Source organism: Cetorhinus maximus, chromosome 5 (assembly GCF_964194155.1).
Source record: "Cetorhinus maximus chromosome 5, sCetMax3.hap1.1, whole genome shotgun sequence".
NCBI classification, from domain to species: domain Eukaryota; kingdom Metazoa; phylum Chordata; class Chondrichthyes; order Lamniformes; family Cetorhinidae; genus Cetorhinus; species Cetorhinus maximus.
Window position 1 is genome coordinate 72,648,557 of NC_135883.1, and position 22,188 is coordinate 72,670,744.

At 42.3% G+C, this 22,188-nt stretch overlaps 1 protein-coding gene across 2 annotated transcripts in view; it reads right to left on the reverse strand.

Moving 5' to 3' along the window:
• Positions 1-22,188, reverse strand: part of LOC144680719 (protein downstream neighbor of Son-like) — a 44,891-nt gene that overhangs the window by 21,933 nt on the left and 770 nt on the right. The window contains exons 1-2 of one of the 2 annotated variants that reach the window (XM_078541994.1): positions 8,344-8,457; positions 1,189-1,661 (exon numbers count right to left, since the gene is read on the reverse strand). In XM_078541994.1, the coding sequence (XP_078398120.1) occupies positions 1,189-1,386 (198 nt within the window). In that variant the 5' untranslated portion in view covers positions 1,387-1,661; positions 8,344-8,457. Of the gene's footprint in view, positions 1-1,188; positions 1,662-8,343; positions 8,458-22,188 lie in introns of those variants that run through there. The other variant, XM_078541993.1, reaches the window with a different exon arrangement.

The following is a 22,188-nucleotide window of genomic DNA, read 5'->3' on the forward strand; positions in this document are numbered from 1 at the left end:
ATCCCCCTGCATTTCTTGCCCAAAATCATAAATCTGAGACCCCTTTGTACTGTTGGCTAATGGGAACAACTTTGTCTACCTTATCTAAATCTGCCATAATCTGCACACTTGTATCAAATCTCTCCTTGATCTCCATTTCTCCAAGGAGAACAACCCCAGCTCCTCCAAACTAACATTGGGTAAATTTAGTGATAGCGATGATGTGAGTCCCGCCCACCAGTTAGAAAACTGCCAGGGATCCCGAGTTGCCTTTCTGTGGGAGGCCCGATGCTACTCTGAGGTAATCAGGCACTTACCTGGACACTGTCAGGCCTCCCACTGAAGTAAGGACCCAGTAGGATGAAAGTCCCACCCCCAGTAACTGCCAACCAATCAGAGGCCAGCAGCTATGCAGTACCAGCTGTGCCACTGGGAACGGTGGCCACTACTGGTATTGCACCGGGGCTTACCCAGAGGATCTGTGATGGATCTTGGAGATAAGTTGTGTGGGCGGGATTGGGTTCCCAAGACACTGACAGGGGGTGGGGGCAGGAGGTGGGGGGGGGTATGCGGGGAGGGGGATCAATAGCATGGGCAAGGTGTAAAACAAAAATTGCTAGAAAAACTCTGGAGATCTGGCAGCATCTGTGGAGTTAGTCAAACGGACTGGAAATGTTAACTCTGTTTCTCTCTCCACAAATGCTGCCAGACCTGCTGAGTTTTTCCAGCATTTTCAGTTTTTATTTCAGGTTTCCAGCATCCACAGCATTTTGCTTTTATTTTAGCATGAGCAAGGGGGTGGCTTTCTACAGTCCTGCCCCTTCCCGGTGCTGGGTCCCTCGATTGGACACAGAATGCCTTTGATCGAGGCACTCTCCCTCGAAGATTGCAGGCAAACCTGACAGGGTTTCTCCCTATTTACTCATTAGTCTTGTCCCATGTTTGCACATCAACAGTTTTATACTAATCACACTTATTTCTGTTTCTCGTTGTCTTGATGACTTCCAATTTGTTTTATGGTTTCTTCTTAACAATAACTCACCCAAACTTCTAAAACCTTCATGACCAGCACCTGTCAAAGCTAATTTAATAAACAGTAAATTCATTTCTTAATAAAGTAAATGAAAGAGAAACAACTTTATTATACACGGTAAACAGAAACAAAATGTACTTAACATTGCAAGCCACATTTTTAAGTTCAGAACTTACTTTGGTCTGCAGCCGTCGAATTGTTGAATAAATTGGAAATTGAGTGCAACATTTGGGTTCACCATCTTTAAATCTCTTCAGCTCCCCACTGATTTGATTATATTCCGCCTTTAGATACCGATGCTCATCTTTCAACCCAGCAATTTCTGTGTTCAGTTTTTCATTTATTTGCTGCAGTGCCTCACACACAGTGGTCATCTGAACACCCTCGTAGCCCGAATTAACTTTAAAGATATCTAGCAGAGTCTGTGCAGCTTCAAATCGGGCTTTCTCGTCATCGCCCTCTTGGTGATTCAGTGATAGGGATGCTACAACTGATCCTTCCTTTGAAACCGTAGGACCGGCAAAAGGTGTTTTGGTTCTTTTTGGAAGATCCTTCTGTTGCCTCTGGGCATATTTCTGCTTTGTCCTCTTGTGAAATGCCAAGACATTCTGGGGATAGTTAAACTGATTGCCACCTTGTGACTGCTGGTCTGAAGAAAAATAAGAAAACTTGCTGATGTTACACTGTATAACTGTCAGCAAAAGTGTGAAATTTGTTGATATTAAGAAAATTCATGGTTAACAGAAAAAATGGTAAAATAACCAGGATGCAATTAAAATGTGTACTGTACAGAGTAGTTGTCATAGTTATATCCACATTTTGATGATTTACAGTTCCTTCTTCAAGCAGATGTTTCTGGCACTTTACAGTTGCTGTCAACACTGGCTGAGAACAGCAATGCTAGTTATGCTCCTGTGAGGTGGGATTGATTTTCATAGAGTAACACTTCCCTTCTTCATAGGAGCTCAGTCAATATTTTTACATATTTTACACCCAGATTCAAATAGCTATCAAAGCTACAATTCAAACCTGAGTCTCAATAAACACCAGGGTTTTCGGCTTTAATAAGGAAAAAATTATTTATGTCTGATGAGTAGATAATAATTTAAGTGTTGTTATATTAATGACACAAACTGTGGTGTTTTATTCAATTAGAATTAAAGATTATTCATAATATACAGTAAATGGTTTTAATGTGACTACTCTCAGCTACAGATTGTAGGACTGTTCCAAGAACATAAGTATATTGAAATTCTCATAATTCTTGATAATCTGAATTTGTTCTGGAAGAGAACAGTATTTTATTAAAGGCACTTTGAGGCACATCCATTTTTTCTGATATAGCTGTCTCTCCAATAAATTACCCCAAATGGTCCTCTCTTCAGTGGTTATGACACAAGCCTGAGTCTGTTGAGTAACAGGATAGAGTGAAAATAATTAACTTATTCTTGGCCAATTAATAGTGATAGCTGCATCTCAAAAAGTACAGCATAAAGATCCTGTTGCGTAGCTGCACTCAAAAGGCCTAGCGCCACTTTTGTGATGTGCTCTGGCCAACGGCCATTACTGTGCAGCCCACGCATCATTGCATAAGGACGAGGATGCTCAAAGGTGAGTTCCTTGCATGCACTGGAAGGCTCTGCGTCAGCGCTACCCTGATGTCACACAACCGGCTGATGTGATGCCAGGATTCTAAATTTGAATGCCACAGGTTCTGTGTCATATTCATTCATCACTCTTCAAAGATCTGATGTGAGGCTGCAAGATGGGCTCCGAACTCTCATTCCTTGAAGAGTCAAGCATCCAAATTGCAGGTCAGGTAATTTTTCACAACTATTTCTATTGTAAAGTATCTGAAAGTACACTGGAGTGTTCCAGGATTTCTTTTGTCTTGGGCTCCTGGAACTGCTGCAGAGTTTTGCTGCATTAACAGGGAGGGCAGGGAAGTCGGGTGCCAGTCCACAAAAAGGCTGTACAAGGTAGGGGGCAGCAGTGGTAGTGCCCTGGGGTCTGGGGGACGGCAAGGGAATGGAGTAGAGGCTGTTGAGAGGGCAAGGTCTGCATGATGCTCTCTGCGAATTCAGGCCCGGACTGCTCCTTGGGCCTTGACAGTGACAGGAGGCTGTCTGGCAGGCCAACCAATGCTCACAGCATCTTGGTATGCACGTCCATCAGCCCTCTCCTGTTTTCTGCCCCATCGAGATCCTCATCTGAATCCTCTGCAACAAAATCTGTCACGCCACCCTGCAAGAAGCCAGCAAATAAACCATCTTTCACCCCTGGCTTGGCAGCATCCCACTAATGTTCAGATGACTCAACATGTGCGGGAACATCCCAACATCCTCAATATTCTCAGTGCCGCCAATGCCAGAGGTGCTGTCACAGCTGGCTCCATGATGGTGAGAGCCATCTCCTCCATAACATTTAGCAGCTGCAGGCCTCCTTGTCCCCTACCAGTTCTGCCCTGCTCCTTTTTAATGTGTCCCATCTTGTCCTGCAAGAGAGAGGGCAAAAGGTCAGTGGTTTTGTAGCAATGAGTTTGGGTGAGGTGCCTGCCATAGCTGAAGGTGCATGGAGGCAGTGACGGTGGGCGTGCAGCTGACTGCATTTTTAGGTATCAGGGTGAGGTGGAGTATCTGGATGTTGGGCATGCTTTCTGAGTGGTGCTGGGTGAGTGATGTATTTAGCATCATGAGCATATTGTTGTAGTGGTTAGGAGAGGTTATTAGAAGATGCATTCATTAGACCTCTTGTGGCACCTCTGCCCTCAGGCCCAGACTCCAGGTTTTGACTTTCCTGGCCACCTCCTCCTACCCCCTCCTGAGGGCCTCCTGGTCACCCTGCAAAGCCATGGCATCTTTCCAACTACACCACTAATGCCTCCAACATCACCCATCAAGCTGAAACCATCTCTCTGCCCTGGTGTTCAATTTTCTATGTCCTAAATTCCAGCAATTCGCTTCAGTGCAGCTTCCCATTAAGAGGCATAGCCTGCCTTTAAGAAAAGCAGGCTAGCTGCACCACATGATTTGTGAACAAAGCTACTTGGGTCCCCAGCTAAGCATAGGAGAACCCAGCAGAGTTAAGAGGAAGGAAGCAACGCAGGACCCCCTTTGGCCAGACACTACAATCATGCAGATGAGGTAGGTACACCATGTTGCCTATATCAATCTGGATGGACACAGGCAGGGCACGAATCATGACCCCTGTGCCTAAAACACAGTAAACCAATTGTTAGCCTTACATGTGTACACAGAACCTGAAACTTACATGAACATATTTGCACATGTGGCTTTATAGCTACATAAATATATTGAATTTTCGCAAAAACAATTAAAATAATTATAGAGCACTGTAACTAAAAAGAAACTAAAATAATACAGAAGAAAAATCCTCTTTATTAAATAAAGGACTACTTTTTGTTCAGATAGAAAACCAGAAAAAAACATAAATTTATTACTGTGAAATGACACACATCAAAATCTTATTTCACTGCTTTTTGCATCACGCGGGGGAGGAGGTAGCGTAGCGGTATTGTCACTGGGCTAGTATTCTAGAGACCCAGGGTAATGCTCTGGGGACCCGGGTTTGAATCCCGCCATGATGGTGAAATTTGAATTCAATAAAAATCTGGAATTAAAAGTCTAATGATGACCATGAAACCATTGTCGATCGTTGTAAAAACCCATTTGGTTCACTAATGTCCTTTAGGGAAGGAAATCTGTCGTCCTTACCTGGTCTGGCCTACATGTGATTCCAGACCCACAACAATGTGGTTGACTCGTAAAGTCCTCTGAACAAGGGGAAGTTGGGGTGGGCAATCAATGCTGGCCTAGCCAGCGCCTCCCACATCCCATGAACGAATAAAAAAAATTTCTTTTTAAATTTATGTGCAACATCAAAAGCTGAAAATACTACATGAGGCTTTCCTGACACTTCAGTTGTAAAGACACTGCCCGATGTGGAACTGAACCAGACAGACCAAGAGGGCTCAGGTTCATTTACTGATCCGAACTGATTCTATTGATCTCAGATGCCAACGGCATGTGTGGGTTATGGAGTGGGGCAAGTCAACCAGAATCTGAGCTCCTGAATGTTATGTAGAAGCTCCTACAGTGAAGTGCCTGTGTGGGCATGCCACGTGTTTCAGTATGCCTTTCCCTTCCCCATGGTCAAATTGCAGGCTGACAATTTACCATCAAAGCTCAGATGTTAAGCATAGCCACTTTGGCATGGTAAGGGGGTAGCATATATCAGGAAACCATATTGAGCACAATTCAGTACCTGCTGGAGAAGAGAGAGGGAAAATTTGGGAAAAAAGGAGGAACTACTGATAACATATACTTATGAAGAATATGGACTAATTTATTTTGTAACAATACAGGTTACACATAATTCAAATGTATCACACACTGCCACTGGAACTACCTTAGAATGTGTAAGTGTCGGCTCCCCTTAGCAATTTTATCAATAATAATACATAAGCAAGTTTGAATAATGGGATCACTGTCTATAAATATATGTTTGGTGAACTAAGCATTTTTCTAGGAATAAAAAGAACTAATAGTGAATTGTGTATATGGAGGTGCTCTGGAGCCGTTTGCAGGACTTAAGCCAATTTTAATCTATATGCACGCTTCAAAATTCAATCTGATGCTGTAATCGAAGGTTCAGGGAATATTTAATTGGGGTCCATTTTAAGCAGGTCTCAGCTGACCTAACTCAAGAATAAAAGCATTATGCTCATGGAAATTGAAGCCAAGATTGGCCCAACAATGTACTATCTTACAGTCGCTTCACTCCGTGTCGCATTCTCGAGTAACTCTTTCCTCCATATAATTTTCAGCTTTTAGATTGTGCTATACCAGTCAGCATGCATTAAAATCAAATTTCTCACTCTCTAGGGAACTACCTCATCAATTACCACAGTTCCCCATGGAATACTGCATTCGTTTTAATGCATGCTGACTCTTCCATCATGCACTATTGTCTCTGCTAGGTGCTGAAAGACTGGCACTGTGACTTCAAAGCAGACAGACAAGCAGAACTAGGTCAGAAGCAGATGGATGTGCACTCCAAAAGTGAGTTACAGAACTGTCCAGCCAAATGATATGAAATCCACCATTCCTCTCACCTGTCATTTCATCCCCTACCTTGACCTAAATTTCTTTATAGGAGGCTATATGGTAGCCTGATCATGAGTGTGCTATCATACAAAATCACTAACCTTAATTTGTCAAACATTTACTCAATGCCACTTGTGGTAGGACAGGAAAATAACCTAATATGGAACAAAAATGTAAACATAAAAGATGTCTACATAAATGCAGTGATAATCCTATTTATAGTTTGATGCTATAGAGATTGGTGGTGACTGAGAGAATTAATTCAGAGCTCACTGGTTTCAGTCATGCGTGTGAAACCGTAGCAGGAAGATGGGTAATGTTTCACTCTGCAAGATAGTGTATTTTTTGAATGACCAGAAATAAGACAGCACTCTCAATGATGTCTTATTTAAAATTATGGAAAGACTAACCATAAAAGGTTAGTAGGATTACTACTAAGGATTATGCCTACTGGTATCACCGAACGCTATTGGCACCAACATGCTATTGCAAAAACCGTACTTCTGATATGGTGTTAATATGCTTCTTGGTTCAATATTCTTCACTTTTCATCTCTACTTTCTGTCATCAGCACCAGTGACAGACCTATAACCATCAGGCTTCATCACAGTTTTTGTCACATTTTATTATTTTCCCATAAAATAATTTGGAAAGAAGTGTACTTTAACTGTTATTTTGTTAAAGTTTAGTATCTGTGAAAATATAGAAAAAGGGTGGAGGGGTTCTGATTTGGCAGGTAGTTAATATGCTAGCTTTGATGTTGTTTCCTTGTGACGTGCAAGTAATTAGCAATTTGTTCTCTTGTCTCTGAAATTGACAAATATTTTATGCCCACTGTTTTGAAAAAGTTTGATCTCGTTCTGGGTGAGAACAGCCAGAATTAAAGTGAGAGGCTAGCACTAAAACAAGACAGCCTGACTTTTGCAGACAGCTTACTGCACAGGCAGTCAGGCTAATAAAGGCAGGCTCAGGAAAAGACAGAAGCTGGCAGGGAGAAGACATTCTTCTGTGAGCCATAGGAATGAATACAGAAGAGTTACTCAGAGTTAAATAAGATGGCTAGTTGAAGTTGAATAGTAGCGTGTTCATCGGTGCAAAGATAACTTTTACTAATTCATCATAACTGCTGCTCTCTGTGTTCACTTCATTACGTAATAAAGCAGATTAGTGTCCATTTTGCATCTGCTCACCAAGCATTTGTTTAGTTTGGACGATTGAAAAAATTGACGTGTGAAAGACATAGATATCCAACTGGAGGATGCAACTATTACACCTGAGGTTATGTTATTGTGCAAGTGGCTAAAGGGTAGTGTAAATCAACTCTCATTAAAGCAGCAACTGAGGCCACTGAACCTTACAAAGTATACATTGGCAGATGACTGACTGACGTAGGTCAAAATGTTTTTATCCAAAACTTCCTAAGCTTGGGAGAAGAAAAATTCTATATTTGTACAGGTGCGTGCTTTTCTGGGTCAAACATAATTTGGATGAGATTCACAGTATGTTCTTCCAGCAATACACCTCAGTACCAAAATGCTTACAGCAATGCTTCCATTGCACTAGCATGCCATTTTCATGTCATACACTCAATACTGTTCCAACCTTTGAATAACTGTGGCTCCAGTTTTTCAATATTGGCAGTTTTATGCGATGTAACTGGGCTGATACTCTTCAAGTGGCTTTATTTATCGCCATCACATCTAGAAGAGAAAATCTCATCTCAATTACGTGGCCATTCAAACCTAGATCTCTTAGGTGAAAGGACAATGTTCACCACTGTAACACCTAGTTCACTGATCACAAGCTTTTTGTCTATTACTTTCCTATTCTATCTTCTCCTTCTCTACAAGATGAATTTAGATTAGGAATTTACATTTAGTAGGTACACTTTAGTTTTAAACATACTACTTAAAGTTTTGAATCTGCCTTAAGGTATTCTACAGCAGTGCCAAACATGCCCATTAGCAGTCTAAGCATCATATTTGTGGAGTGTAACAAAATCTCTTATTTATAATGTAGTGTAACTCAAGAAAGTAACAACAGAACCCTCTAGTAATCTGATCTGTCTTTTGCAAGCGCCCTTACTCACTTCTCCAATCTTTGCAAAGACAAACTGAGAAACTTTAGCCCAACAGGACAAGAGTATGAGTGTTTACTTTAGGCAGTAAGTGAATGTACAGAGTAACAGAAATAATCGAGTCTCACCTTGTTTTAATTAATTACAGAACTCTCAAGGCAAATTACACCATCTCTATTAGCAGCTTTGCTGAATCTTTCCCTAGTCAGCCTTCTGATCCTGTCCAGTTCCGGGCTCGAGAAGAGCAAGTTTCCCTTTGCTCAATCAGGCCAAACCTAGCTGGCTGACCCACTGTTCATCTGTTCCCAGCCTGTGAGAAGGCAGTGCCTATGACATTCTTCACCATTCAATGATTTGTGAGTGGACCTGTAAGTAAAACCAGCTACCTCGCCTCTCCATTTTATTATTCCCAGAACAACTGCAATGTATAATCAATAGATTGTTGGATTCCTTTTGGCAGCATTTATAATCAAAATTTTGATTCCTTCTTAAATTTCATTATCTTGTCTTTCTATTGAAGTCATAGCAGAGTGTACAAAGCTATATGGAATAAAAGCAAGCAATGCAGCTCATTGTATCTTTAAAAATGGAATCAATGGTGGAATCTCTTAAATTTAACAAATAGCTGGAGGGAAGTGAACTCTGAACTTTAATTTTCAAAAAAAATAAAAGTCAGATTTTATTTTCCCTAGCCCTCAAACCAAATTCTAAAATATGTATTTAAAGTTAATAATTTTCAATCATAATTGAATTTCATAGCAGGAGGTACTGCATTCAACTGCCAGGCATTCAGTGTATAGAGTAGGAGACCTTTTGTTAAAATGCCAGAGATGTCACTATTCTGTCTGTGGTCATTATGTGGAATTGAATTTGCTCCATTTGGTTCATAGACACTTGTGCTGAATCTCTAGCCTTATTTTTAAATTCACTCAGGGGAATGTGTCATTTTTCCCAATTCTAATTGGTCTTGAGAAGGCCAATGGTGGGGGGGGAGGGGGGCGGGTTATCTGCTGGAATCCATGGTATGCGGGGTAGGGGGAGGAGGGGTCATTTTACGAGGAAAGGTTAGACAGGCTGGGTCTGTATCCATTCGAGTTTAGAAGATTGAGAGGCAATCTTATTGAAACATATAAGAACCAGGGGAGACAACAGGGTAGATGCTGAAAGGGTGTTTCCCCTTGTGGGAGAGACTAGACCAAAGGGGGCATAGTTTCTTAACAGAGGATCTCCCATTTAAGGTGGAGACAAGAAGAATTTTTTCTCTCAGAGAGTCGTACATTTTTGGAACACTCCTCCCCAGAGAGGGGTGGAGGCAGGGTCACTGAATATTTTTAAGGCATAGGTAAATGGATTCTTGACTAACAAGGGAATCAAAGGTTATCTGGGACAAGTGGAACGTGGAGTTGAGGCCACAATCAGATCAGCCAAGATCTTTTGAATGGCGGAGCAGGCCCGAGGGGCTTAATGGCCTAAACCTGCTCCTAATTCATACGTTCATGTATTCATTCGTAAGGTGGTAGTGAGCCACCTTCTTGAACCCCATAAGTCCATGTGGTGTAGGTACACCCACAATGCCATTAGGGAGGGAGTTTCAAGATATTGACCCAACAACATTGAAGGAAGTCTGATATAATTCCAAGCATCTGCTGCCCTTTTCCTTCGAGGTGGCAAAGGTTGTGGGTTTGAAAGGTAATGTCAAAGGAGCCTTGGAATGCATCTTGTAGATGATACACGCTGTAGCCACTGTACATCGGTGGTAGAGTGAATGCTGAAGGTGGTGGATGGGGTGCCAACAAAGTGGGCTGCATTGTCCTGAATGGTGTTTGAGCTTTTCCAGTGTTGTTGAAGCTGCACTCATCCAGGCAAGTGGAAAGTATTTCACCACATGCCTGATTTGTGCCTTGTAGACAGTGGACAGGCTTTGGGGAGTCAGGAGATCAGTCACTCATCGCAGAATTTCCAGCCTACTCACAGTCACAGTGTTGATGTGGCATGTCCAGTTCAGTTTCTGTTCAATTGTGATCCCGAGGATGTTGAAGGTGGAGAATTAAACAACGATAATCCCATTGAATGTCAAGGAAAGATGGTTAGACTTTCTCTTGTTGAAAATGGTCACTGCCTGGCACTTGTAAATGCTACTTGCCATTTATCAGCCCAAGCTTGAATGTTGTCCAGGTCCTGCTACACGTGGGCACTGACTGCTTCAGTATTTTTGGTGTTGTGAATAGTACTGAACACTATTCAATCATCTGCAAACATCGCCACTTTTGACTTTATGTTGGAAAGTCATTGATGAATCAGCTAAAGATTGTTAGGCCTAGAATACTGCTGTGGGGGACTCCTGCAGTGATGTCCTGGGATTGAGATAATTAGCCTTTTACAACCATAACCGCCTTTGTTTAAGCTAGGTACAACTCCAACCAGTGAAGAGCTTTCCCCCGATTCCCATTTACTTCAATTTTGTAAGACCTCTTAAATGCCACACTCAGTCATCTGCTGCCTTGGTGCGAAGGGCAGTCACTCTTATCTCACCTCTGGAATTCAGCTCTTTTGTCCATGTATGGAACAAGGCTGTTGTGAGATAATAGGGCAAGGGCTCCTGGTAGAGCCCCAACTGAGCATTAGGGAACAAATTACTGGCAAGTACGTTGCAACTTGATAGCACCGCCAATGACACTTTCCAACACATTGCTGAAAGGAAAAGGTAGGGCAAACAAATCCAGAGCTTGCTGGATGAAAAAGGAGGTAGAAATTAAGATAAAGAAGAAAAAATTTGCTTGTGACAGGTGTCAGGTAGAAAATACAATTGAGAAACAAGAGGAATACAGAAGGTTCAGAGGGGAGGTGAAAAAGCATTTCGGAGAAGCGAAGAGAGATTATGATAAAAGACTGGCAGCCAACATAAAGGGGAATCCCAAAGTCTTCTATAGGCATATAAATAGTGAAGGGTGGTAAAAGGAGGAATAGGGCTGATAAGGGACCTAAAAGGGAATTTACACATGGATGAAGGTGCCATGGCTGAGGTATTTAAAGAATACTTTGCATCTGTCTTTACCAAGGAGGTAGATACTACCCAGGTCATGGTGACAGATGAGGAAACTCTGTTACTATAAGGGTTCAAAATTGACAAAAAGGAAGTGTTGAATAGACTGTGGTTACTTAAAGTTGACAAGGCACCGGGACCAGACGAGATGCATCCAAGGATATTGAAGGAAGTAAGAGTAGAAATTGCAGGGGCACTGGCCATAATTTTTCATTCTTCCCTAGACTCAGGGGACGTGCCAGAGGACTGGAGAATTGCAAATATTACACCCCTGTTCAAAAATGGTTGTAAGGATAAACCCAGCAATTACCAACCAGTCAGTTTAACTTCAGTCGTGGGCAAGATTCTAGAAATAATTATTTGCAATAGAATTAGTAGTCACATGGAAAAATATGGGTTGACGAGGAAGAGCCAGCATGGATTTCTAAAGGGGAAATCGTGTTTAACTAGCTTACTGGAGTTTTTTGAAGAGGTAACAGAAAAGATCATTGAGGGTAACGCTGTTGATGTGGTGCACATGGACTTTCAAAAGGCATTTGATACAGTGCCACACAACAGACTAGTGAGAAAAGTTATTGGTCATGGAATAAAAGGGACAGTAACAACGTGGATAGAAAATTGGCTGAAAAATAGGAAGCAGAGAGTAATGGTCAATGGATATTCTTCGGGCTGGAGGAAGATTTGTAGTCGAGTTCCCCAGGGGTTGGTATTGGGACCCTTGCTTTTCCTGATTTATATTAATGACCTAGATTTTGGTGTGCAGGGGACAATTTCAAAGTTTGCGGATGATATGAAACTTGGGAGTGTTGTAAACTGCGAGGAGGGCAGTGTAGAAGTTCAAAGGGACATAGACAAGTTGGTGGAGTGGGCATATAGGTGGGAGCTGAAGTTCGATGAGGAGAAGTGTGAGGTGATACATTTTGGTAGGAAGAACATGGACAGACAATAGAGAATAAGGGGTGAAATTTTGAAGGGGGTGCAGGAACAGAAAGACCTGGGCATATATGTGCATAGATCATTGAAGGTGGCAGGACAGATGGAGAGAGCAGTTAATAAAGTTAATAAAGTTAATATAGTATCCTGGGCGTTATTAATAGGGGCATAGAGCGCAAGAGCAAGGAGGTTATGCTGAATTTATATAAGACACGTGTTAGACCTCAGCTAGAGTATTGTATACAGTTCTGGGCGCCATATTTCAGGAAAGATGTGAACACATTGGAGAGATTGCAGAAGAGGTTTACAAGAATGGTTCCAGGGATGAGAAACTCAGTTATGAAGATAGATTGGAGAGGTTGGGACAGTTCTCCTTGGAGAGAAGGTAGTCAAGAGGAGATTTGACAGAGATGTTCAAAATCATGGGGGGGCTCGACAGAGTAGATAGGGTGAAACTGTTCCCGCTTGTAAATGAATGAAGAACGAGAGGGCACAGATTTAAAGTGATTTGCAAAAGAAGCAAATGTGATGTGAGAAAAAATGTTTTCAAACAAGTAGTTTGGGTCTGGAATGCACTGTCTGGAAGTGTGCTGGAGGCAGGTTCAATCAAGGCATTCAAGAGGGCATTAGATGATTATTTGAATAGAATATGTGCAGGGGAATGGAGAAAAGGCAGGGCAATGGCACTAGGGCATACTGCTCATTTGGAGAGCCGGTGCAGGCGCCATGGGCCAAATGGCCTCCTTCCGTTCCGTTAAAATTCTGTGATTGCGAGTAGACTGAAGGGGTGGTAGTCGGCCGGATTGGACTGTCCTGCTTTTTGTGGGTAGGACATACCTGGGCAATTTAACACATCGTCAAATGTGTGCCAGTGTTGTTGCTGTATTGGAACAGCTTGGCTAACGGCCTGCCTTGTTCTACATCACAAGTCTTCAGTACTATAGCTGGGATGTTGTCAGGGTCCATAACCTTTGACTATCCAGTGCCTTCAGCCATTTCTTGATATCATGTGGAGTGAAACAAATTGTCTGAAGAGTGACATTTGTGATATTGGGAAACTCAGGAGGAGGCCGAGATGGATCATCCACATGGCACATCTGGCTGAAGATGATTGCTTCAGGCTTAACTTTTGCACTGACGTGGTGGGCTCTGCCATCATTAAAGATGATGTTAACAGACCCTCCTCCTCCCTTTAGCTGTTTAATTGCCTATCACCATCCATGACCTGATGACTTTGTCTTCATGAGGACTGTGTGGTGGTCACTCCTACTAATACTGTCATGGGCAGATGCATCAGCAACTGATATATTGCTGAGGATATGGGGAGGTGGTGTCGTAGTGGTATTGTCACTGGGCTAGTAATGCTCTGGGGACCCAGGTTCAAATCCCATCATGGCAGATGGTGGAATTTGAATTCAATAAAAATCTGGAATTAAAAGTCTATTGTTGACTGTTGTTAAAAACCCACCTCATGTAGTCTGGCCTAAATGTGACTCCAGATCCACAGTAATGTGGCTGACTCAGTTGTACAAAACAGCTAAAAACAAGTCAATAAGGAATGAAACTGGACGGAACACCCGGCATCAACCCAGAAACAACAACGGCAAACTCAGCCCTGCAAAGTCCTCCTTACTAACATCTGGGGGTCTGTGCCAGAATTGGGAGAGCTGTCTCATAGATTAGTTAAGCAACAGCCTCACACAGCCATCCTCATGGAATCATACCTTACAGATAATGTCCCAGACACCACCATCACCATCCCCGCAGAGGCAGTAACAAAGTGGTATACAGTCAGGAGAGAGTTGCCCTGGGAGTCCTCAACATCGACTCAGTCTCATGGCATCAGGTCAAACATGGACAAGGAGACCTCCTGCTGATTACCATGTACCGTTACCCCTCAGCTGAATCAGTGCTCCTCCATGTTGAACACCATTTGGAGGATACACCGAGGGTGGCAAGGGTGCAAAATGTACCCTGGGAAGATGACTTCAATGTCCATCACCAAGAATGGCTCGGGAGCACTGCCACGGATCAAGCTGGCTGAGTCCTAAAGGACATAGCTGCTAGACTGGGTCTGCGGTAAATGGTGAGGGAACCAACAAGAGGCAAAAAACATCCTTGACTTCATCCTCAGAAACCTGCTTGCTGCAGATGCATCTGTCCATGACAGTATCTGTAGGAGTGACCGCTTCACAGTCCTTGTGGAGACGAAGTCCCATCTTCATGACGAGGATACCCTCCATCGCGTTGTGTACCACTACCACCTTGCTAAATGGGATAGATTTCGAACAAATCTAGCAACTCAAGACTGGGCAACTACGAGACACTGTGGGCCATCAACAGCAGCAGAATTTTACTCAACCACAATCTGTAATCTCATGGTCCGGCATATCCCCTACTCTACCATTACCATCAAGCCAGGGGATCAACTCTGGTTTAATGAAGAGTGCAGGAAGGCATGCCAGGATTAGCATCAGGCATACCTAAAAATGAGGTGTCAACCTGGTGAAGCTATAACACAGGACTACTTGTGTGCCAAACAACATAACCAGCAAGTGATAGACAGAACTAAGCAATTCCATAACCAACGGACCAGATCTAAGCTCTGCAGTCCTGCCACATCCAGTCATGATTAGTGGTGGACAATTAAACAACTCACTGAAGGAGGAGGCTCCATAAATATCCCCATCTTCAATGATGAGGAAGTCCAGTACACCAGTGCAAAAGATAGGGCTGAAGCACTTGCTATCATCTTCAGCCAGAAGTGCCGAGTGGATGATTGATCTCGGCCTCCTCTGGAGACCCCCAACATCACAGATGCTAATCTTCAGCCAATTTGATTCATTCCATGTGATATAAGAACATAAGAACTAGGAGCAGGAGTAGGCAATTCAGCCCCTCGAGCCTGCCCCGCCATTCATTACGATTATGGTTGATCTCATTTCGGCCTCAACTCCAATTTCCCGCCCTCTCCCCATAACCTTTCAACCCGTTACTAATTAAAATTCTGTCTATCTCCTCCTTAAATTTATTCAGCGTCCCGGCATCCACTGCACTCTGAGGTAGTGAATTCCACAGATTCACGACCCTTTGAGAAAAGTAATTCCTCCCCATCTCTGATTTAAATCCACCACCCCATAGCCTAAAACTATGGCCTCTCATTCTAGAATGCCCCAGAAGGGGAAACATCCACTCCACGTCTACTTTGTCTATCCCCTTTAGCATTTTATATACCTCAATTAGATCTCCTCTCATCCTTCTAAACTCTAGCGAGTACAGGCCTAAACTGCTCAATCTCTCTTCATAAGACAAGCCCCGCATCTCTGGAATCAATCTAGTGAACCTCCTCTGAACCGCCTCCAGTGCAATTACATCCTTCCTTAAGTAAGGGGACCAAAACTGTGCACAGTACTCCAGTTGCAGTCTCACCAATGCCTTGTACAGTTGCAACAACACTTCCCTATTTTTATACTCTATTCTTTTAGTAATAAATGCCAAAATTCCATTTGCCTTCCTTATTACCTGCTGTACCTGCATACTAGCTTTCAACGATTCATGCACAAGGACACCCAGATCCCTCTGCACTGAAGCATTCTGAAGTTTCTCTCGATTTAAATAATAAGTCGCCTTTTTATTCTTCCAACCAAAATGGATAACCTCACACCTATCTACGTTAAACTCCATCTGCCAAATTTTGGCCCATTCACCTCACCTGTCCATATCCATTTGTACATTTCTTATTTCTTTATTGCAACTTACTTTCCCACCTATTTTGGTGTTATCTGAAAATTTAGCTATAGTACCTTCTATCCCTGAATCCAAGTCATTAATATAGATTGTAAATAGTTGGGGCCCAAGGACCGAACCCTGTGGCACCCCACTAGTTATAGCTTGCCATCCAGAAAAAGACCCATTTATCCCGACTCTCTGCTTTCTGTTGGTTAGCCAATCCTCTATCTAAGCTAATATATTACCCCTAACTCCATGTGATCTTATCTTATTAATCTTTTGTGCGGCACCTTATCAAAGGCCTTCTGGAAGTCCAGATATACTACATCAACAGGATCCCCATTAGCAAATTTGCTTGTCACATCTTCAAAGAACTCTAGCAAATCAGTCAAACATGATTTACTCCTCATAAAACCATGCTGACTCTGATGGATTGCATTTTGACTTTCCAAATACCCCATTACTACTTCCTTAATAATGGATTCCAACAATTTCCCAATGACAGACGTTAAACTAACTGGTCTATAGTTTCCTACTTTCTGCCTCCCCCCTTTTTGAATAATGTATTAGCATTTTTCCAATCCACTGGAACCTTTCCAGAATCCAGGGAATTTTGGAATATTATAGCCAATGCATCCACTATCTCTGCTGTCACTTCCTTTAAGACCCTCGGAAGTAGGCCATCAGGTCCTGGGGACTTGTCACTCTTTAATCTCAATAGTTTGCTCAGTACTTTTTCTCTAGTGATGGTGATTGTTTTAAAGTTCCTCCTTCTCTATATCCTCTGCACTACCTGTTACCAAAGGGGCGGTACCAGTGTCCTCCACTGTGAAAACTGAGGCAAAATATTGATTAAGCTTCACTGCCATTTCGGCGTTCCCCAATATTAACTCTCCAGTCTCATCCTCTAAGGGACTAACATTCACTTTAGCTACTCTCTTTCCTTTTATATACTTGTAGAAGCTTTTGCTATCAGTTTTTACATTTTGCGCTAGTTTTTTCATAATTTACCGTTGCTATTTTTATTATTTTTTTAGTAACCCTTTGTTGATCTTTAAAAGTTTCCCAATCTTCCAGCATGCCACTGACCTTTGCAATTTGGTATGCCTTAGTTTTTGCCTTTAAGTTATCTTTAACTTCCTTGCTTAGTCATGGATGCTTTTTCCCCCTCTTACCATCTTTCTTCCTCATTGGGATATATTTTACTTGGGAGGAATTGAATATCTCTTTAAATATCTGCCACTGTTCATCAACTGTCCTATCTCGTAGTCTTCCTGCCCAGTCGACTAGGGCCAAATCTGCCCTCATACATATGTAGTTACCTTTGTTTAACTCCAGAACACTAGTATGGGACTCAAGTTCCTCGCTCTCAAACTGAACTTGAAATTCTATCATGCTATGATCACTCTTCCCTAGAGGATCCTTTACTATGAGATCATTAATTAATCCCATCTCATTACACAAAACTAAATCCAGAATAGCCTGCTCCCTGGTTGGTTCCACAGCTTTTTTGCTCCAAGAAACAATCTCTAATACACTCTATGAACTCTCCCTCAAGGCTACCCTTGCCAATTTGATTAGTCCACTCTATATGCATATTAAAATCACCCATGATTATTGCCGTGCCTTTCTTACAAGCTCCCAGTATTTCTTGGTTTATACTGTGCCCTACTGCTAAACTACTGTTTGGGCACCGATAGATTACTCCCACCAGGGACTTCTTTCCCTTGCTATTTCTTATTTCTACCCAGACTGACTCAATATCTTGCTCTCCAGTGCCTATATCATTCCTCACTATAGCACTGATCTCTTTCTTTACTAACAAAGCTACACCACCTCCGTTTCTTTCCTGCCTATCCTTCTGAAACACTGAGTACCCTTGGACATTCAACTCCCAAACCTGTTCTCCCTGTAAACACGTCTCAGTAATTGCCACCAAATCATACCTATTTATCTCTATTTGCGCTGTTAACTCATTAGTTTTATTCCAAATGCTACGTGCATTCAGATATGAAGAAATGGCTAAAGACACTAGGTACTGCAAAAGCTATGGGCTCTGACAATATTTCAGCAATAGTACTGAAGACATCTGCTCCAGAATTTGCCACACCCCTAGCCAAGCTGTTCCAGCACAGCTACAACACTGGCATCAATCTGACAATGTGGAAAATTGCCCAGGTATGTCCTGTACACAAAAAGCAGGACAAATCCATTCTGGCCAATTACTGCCCCATCAGTCTACTCTTGATCATCAGTAAAGAGATGGAAAGGGTCATCAACAGTCAAGCGACACTTGCCTAGCAACAACCTACTCACTGATGCTAAGTTTGGGTTCCCCCAGGGTCACTCAGCTCTTGACCTCATTACAGCCTTGGTTCAAACATGGACAAAAGAGCTAAACTCCAGAGGTGAGATGAGGGTGACTGCCTTTGACATCAAGGTCGCATTTGACCGAGTGTGGCATCAAGAAGCCCTAGCAAAACTGGAGTCAATGGGAATCAGGGGGAAAACTCTCCGCTGGTTGGAGTCATACCTAGCACAAAGGAAGATGGTTGTGGTTGTTGGAGGTCAAACATCTCAGTCCCAGGACATTACTTCAGGAGTTCCTCAGGGTAGTGTCCTAGGTCCAACCATCTTCAGCTGCTTCATCAATGACCTTCCTTCCATCATATGGTCAGAAGTGGGGATGTTTGCTTATGATTGCACAATGTTCAGCACCACTTGTGACTCCTCAGATACTGAAGCAGTCCCTATCCAAATGCAGCAAGACCTGGACAATATCCAGGCTTGGGCGGTCAAGTGACAAGTAACATTCGTGCCACACAAAGACCATCTCCAACAAGAGAGAACCTAACCATCGCCCCTTGATGTTCAATGGCATTACCATCACTGAACCCCCACTATCAACATCCTGGAGGTTACCATTGACCAGAAACTGAACTGGACCAGCCACATAAATACTGTGACTACAAGAGCAGGTCAGAGGCTAGGAATCCTGAGGCAAGTAACTCACCTCCTGACTCCCCAAAGCCTATCTACCATCTACAAGTCAGCAATGTGATGGAATACGCTCCACTTGCCTGGATGAGTACAGTTCCAACAATACTCAAGAAGCTGGACACCACCCGGGACAAAGCAGCCTGATCGATTGGCACCCCATCCACAAACATTCACTCCCTCCACCACCAACACAAATTGGCAGCAGTGTGTACCATCTACAAGATGCACTGCAGGGATTCACCAAGGCTCCTTCGACAGCACCTTCCAAACACATGACCACTACCATCTAGAGGAACAAGAGTGCTATACACATGGGAACACCACCACCTGGAAGTTCCCCTCCAAACCACTCACCACCCTGACTTTGAAATATATCGCTGTTCCTTCGCTGTCGCTGGGTCAAAATCCTGGAACTCCCTCCCTAACAGCACTGTGGGTGCACCTACACCACATGGACTGCAGTGGTTCAAGAAGGCAGCTCACCACCACCTTCTCAAGAGCAATTAGGGATGGACAAAAAATGGTGGCCTAGCCAGCGACACCCACATCCCATGAATGAATTTAAAAATATATGGTCAAATAAGTTTTTCTCTCCTGTTGGTTCTCTCAGCACCTGCCCTGCGTGTCCTTTATGTAAAGGAAATATCATTTTTTTTCCTAATATTACTGTGGGTTACTGAAGCAGGCCTGTGTGCGTGCGTGTGTGTGTGTGTGTGTGTATGTATGCTTGTGTGTGTGACTAATTTAATTAAACTAAAGACAGTCAGACTGCAAGGTGTGAATCATCAATGGGGTCAAGTGTAAAAAACAGGCAATTTGAAATAAAGATGGGTAGGTTAAGATGAGCTCTCACCATTTTGTAGATAAGTTGAGAGGTTGTTTGATTTTCAAAGGGACATGATAAGATGTTTTACAACTGGCAAATTAAATAAGGCAAAGTTATTAAGTTTATTTTTCTCGAAAGTGCTGGCCATAAGGACAACATGAACAATTTTTATATTCTGGAAAAAGTAATTTCCAAAGCAAGGGTGAAACAATGCGATTTACAGATCAAAAGGGAGAAAATATATTAAAAGAAAGATGGACAGCTGTATGGTGAGTGGCCTTGTGAGATTTTGAGAGATGGGCTGTGTGAAATAGACCTGTGAAAAAGCAGCCTCTAACCACCACAGAAAAGTGTTGGTTTGGTCCAGAGTGCAAGATTTTGTGAAAAGCCTTGGAGTTCCATTGTCGATTGAGAGGGAGAGAGAAGCTGTGAAATACCTCCCTTATTGCAACAGTGGATGCTTGTGGTAATATTGCTGGATGTTTTATAGATTAAGAATCTATTTGGACTGTTGCCTGAAAGGGGTATGTAGTTGGGAGTCTAGTTAAATAGAAGTCTTATAACAGTTCCCAAAAGATTGAGTATAACTGTATAACCGTAATCTTGTGTGCTTAACTATTTCTTTTCTTTTGTTAATAAATGTTTCAATTTAATCTTTAAAATCTCCAAAGGTGGTAGTGGACTCATAACTTCTGACTTTAGTGTACATACCTTCTCGGAATAAATACAAATTGCAAAATCGTTGTGATAGTTTGACCAAGTTACCCTTTGGGATTTGGTCAGCCTAACAATTACCATCTGCCATATCATAACATTCAGGGCTTGGTCCGTAGTGATGCTACTGAACCACTATTGGCAATGGGCATTGAAGTCCCCCACAGAGTATTTTCTGTGCCCTTGCTACCCTCATTGCTTCTTCCAAATGGTGTTCAACATGGAGGAGTACTGTTTCATCAGCTGAGGGAGGACAGTAGGTAGTAATCAGCAGGAGGTTTCCTTGTCCATTTTTGAACTGATGCTTTAACACCTCATGGGGTCGGAGTCAATGTTGTGGACTCCCAGGGCCACTCCTTCCCTCCAGTGTACCACTGTGCCACCACCTCATGTGGGTTTGTCCTGCTGTGGGACAGGATGCAACAATCTAGAACGTTGGCTGCAAGGTATGATTCTGCAAGCAGGATTTTGTAAAGCTATTGCTGGACTAGTGTGTGGACCAACTCTCCCAATTTTGGTACAAGTACCCAGATGTTAGTGAGAAGGACTTTGCATCAACTGGGATGGGTGTATCTTTGTTGTGTCCGAATCCTGTACTCAGGTCGATGCCATAAGGTCCATTCAGTTTTATTCTTAATTTTGATTTTTGTTGCAGTTTTGATACAGCTGAATGGCTTGCTAGGCCATTTCAGAAGACAGTTAGGAATCAACCACATTACTCTGGGTCTGGGATCATATATGACAGACAGGATAAGGACAGCTGATTTCCTTGCCGAAAGCACATTAACAAACTAGGTGGGTTTTTTTTACAATTCAATAGTTTCATTGTCACCATTACTGGTACTAACTTTGTATTCCAAATTTTTATTTAATTAATCAACTGAATTTAAATTCTGCAGATAGTTGTGGGATTTAAATCTAAATCTATAGATTATTAGTTTAGGCCTCTGGATTGCTAGTCTAATAACATAACCACTATGTCACGATAAAACCCAGCCTAATTTTCCGATCAATCCTAATTGGACACAATTAATCAAAGTTTGATGATACAAGTTTTCCTGATTATTCTGAACTGATATCATAAAACTTGTGCAATACAGAGCAATGAAAGCAGAGGAAATAATCCTAGAAAACAATTTAGCAATTCGGCCAGTGTGAACACTTATGGCTGGCATCTGACAGAAACACCTGGGCCCTTATGAGAATCAAAGAGACAGACTTATGTGAAAGACAAAATGAATAGGATGTAAATAAAATATTGCGGCTGTTGATCATGTAAAATGCCAATAGCATTGAACTCTACTGTACAGTAGGTTTTGTATATCAAAATAACAAGTGCTCACTAATAAATCTGTCACAGAACAATGTCACTGGAATAATAGCTTTTGTCTGATTTAAACTCCACCCCACAATCTTCATTAAATAACTAAGACATTGTGTTTCAATGCACTGTGCCACTGATGGCAGAATATGCAACCCAGCTGAAGTGTCCTTAGGGGAATTTCTACTAAGGATGTGCCATTGGGGGGAGGGAGGGGGGAATTTTTCTATTTTTTTTCTATTTCTATTTTTTTTTTGCTTAATGCCTCTCATTTCTGAGATTTCTTGCCTGACCTACAAAAAGGGAGGTCAAAAAAAGGGCAAGTGTCTCAGGACAATGGTCACATATAGACCAGTTGCATAATCAAGTGTCAATGGAACACATTGCTTTCCTGTTTTCTTAGTAGG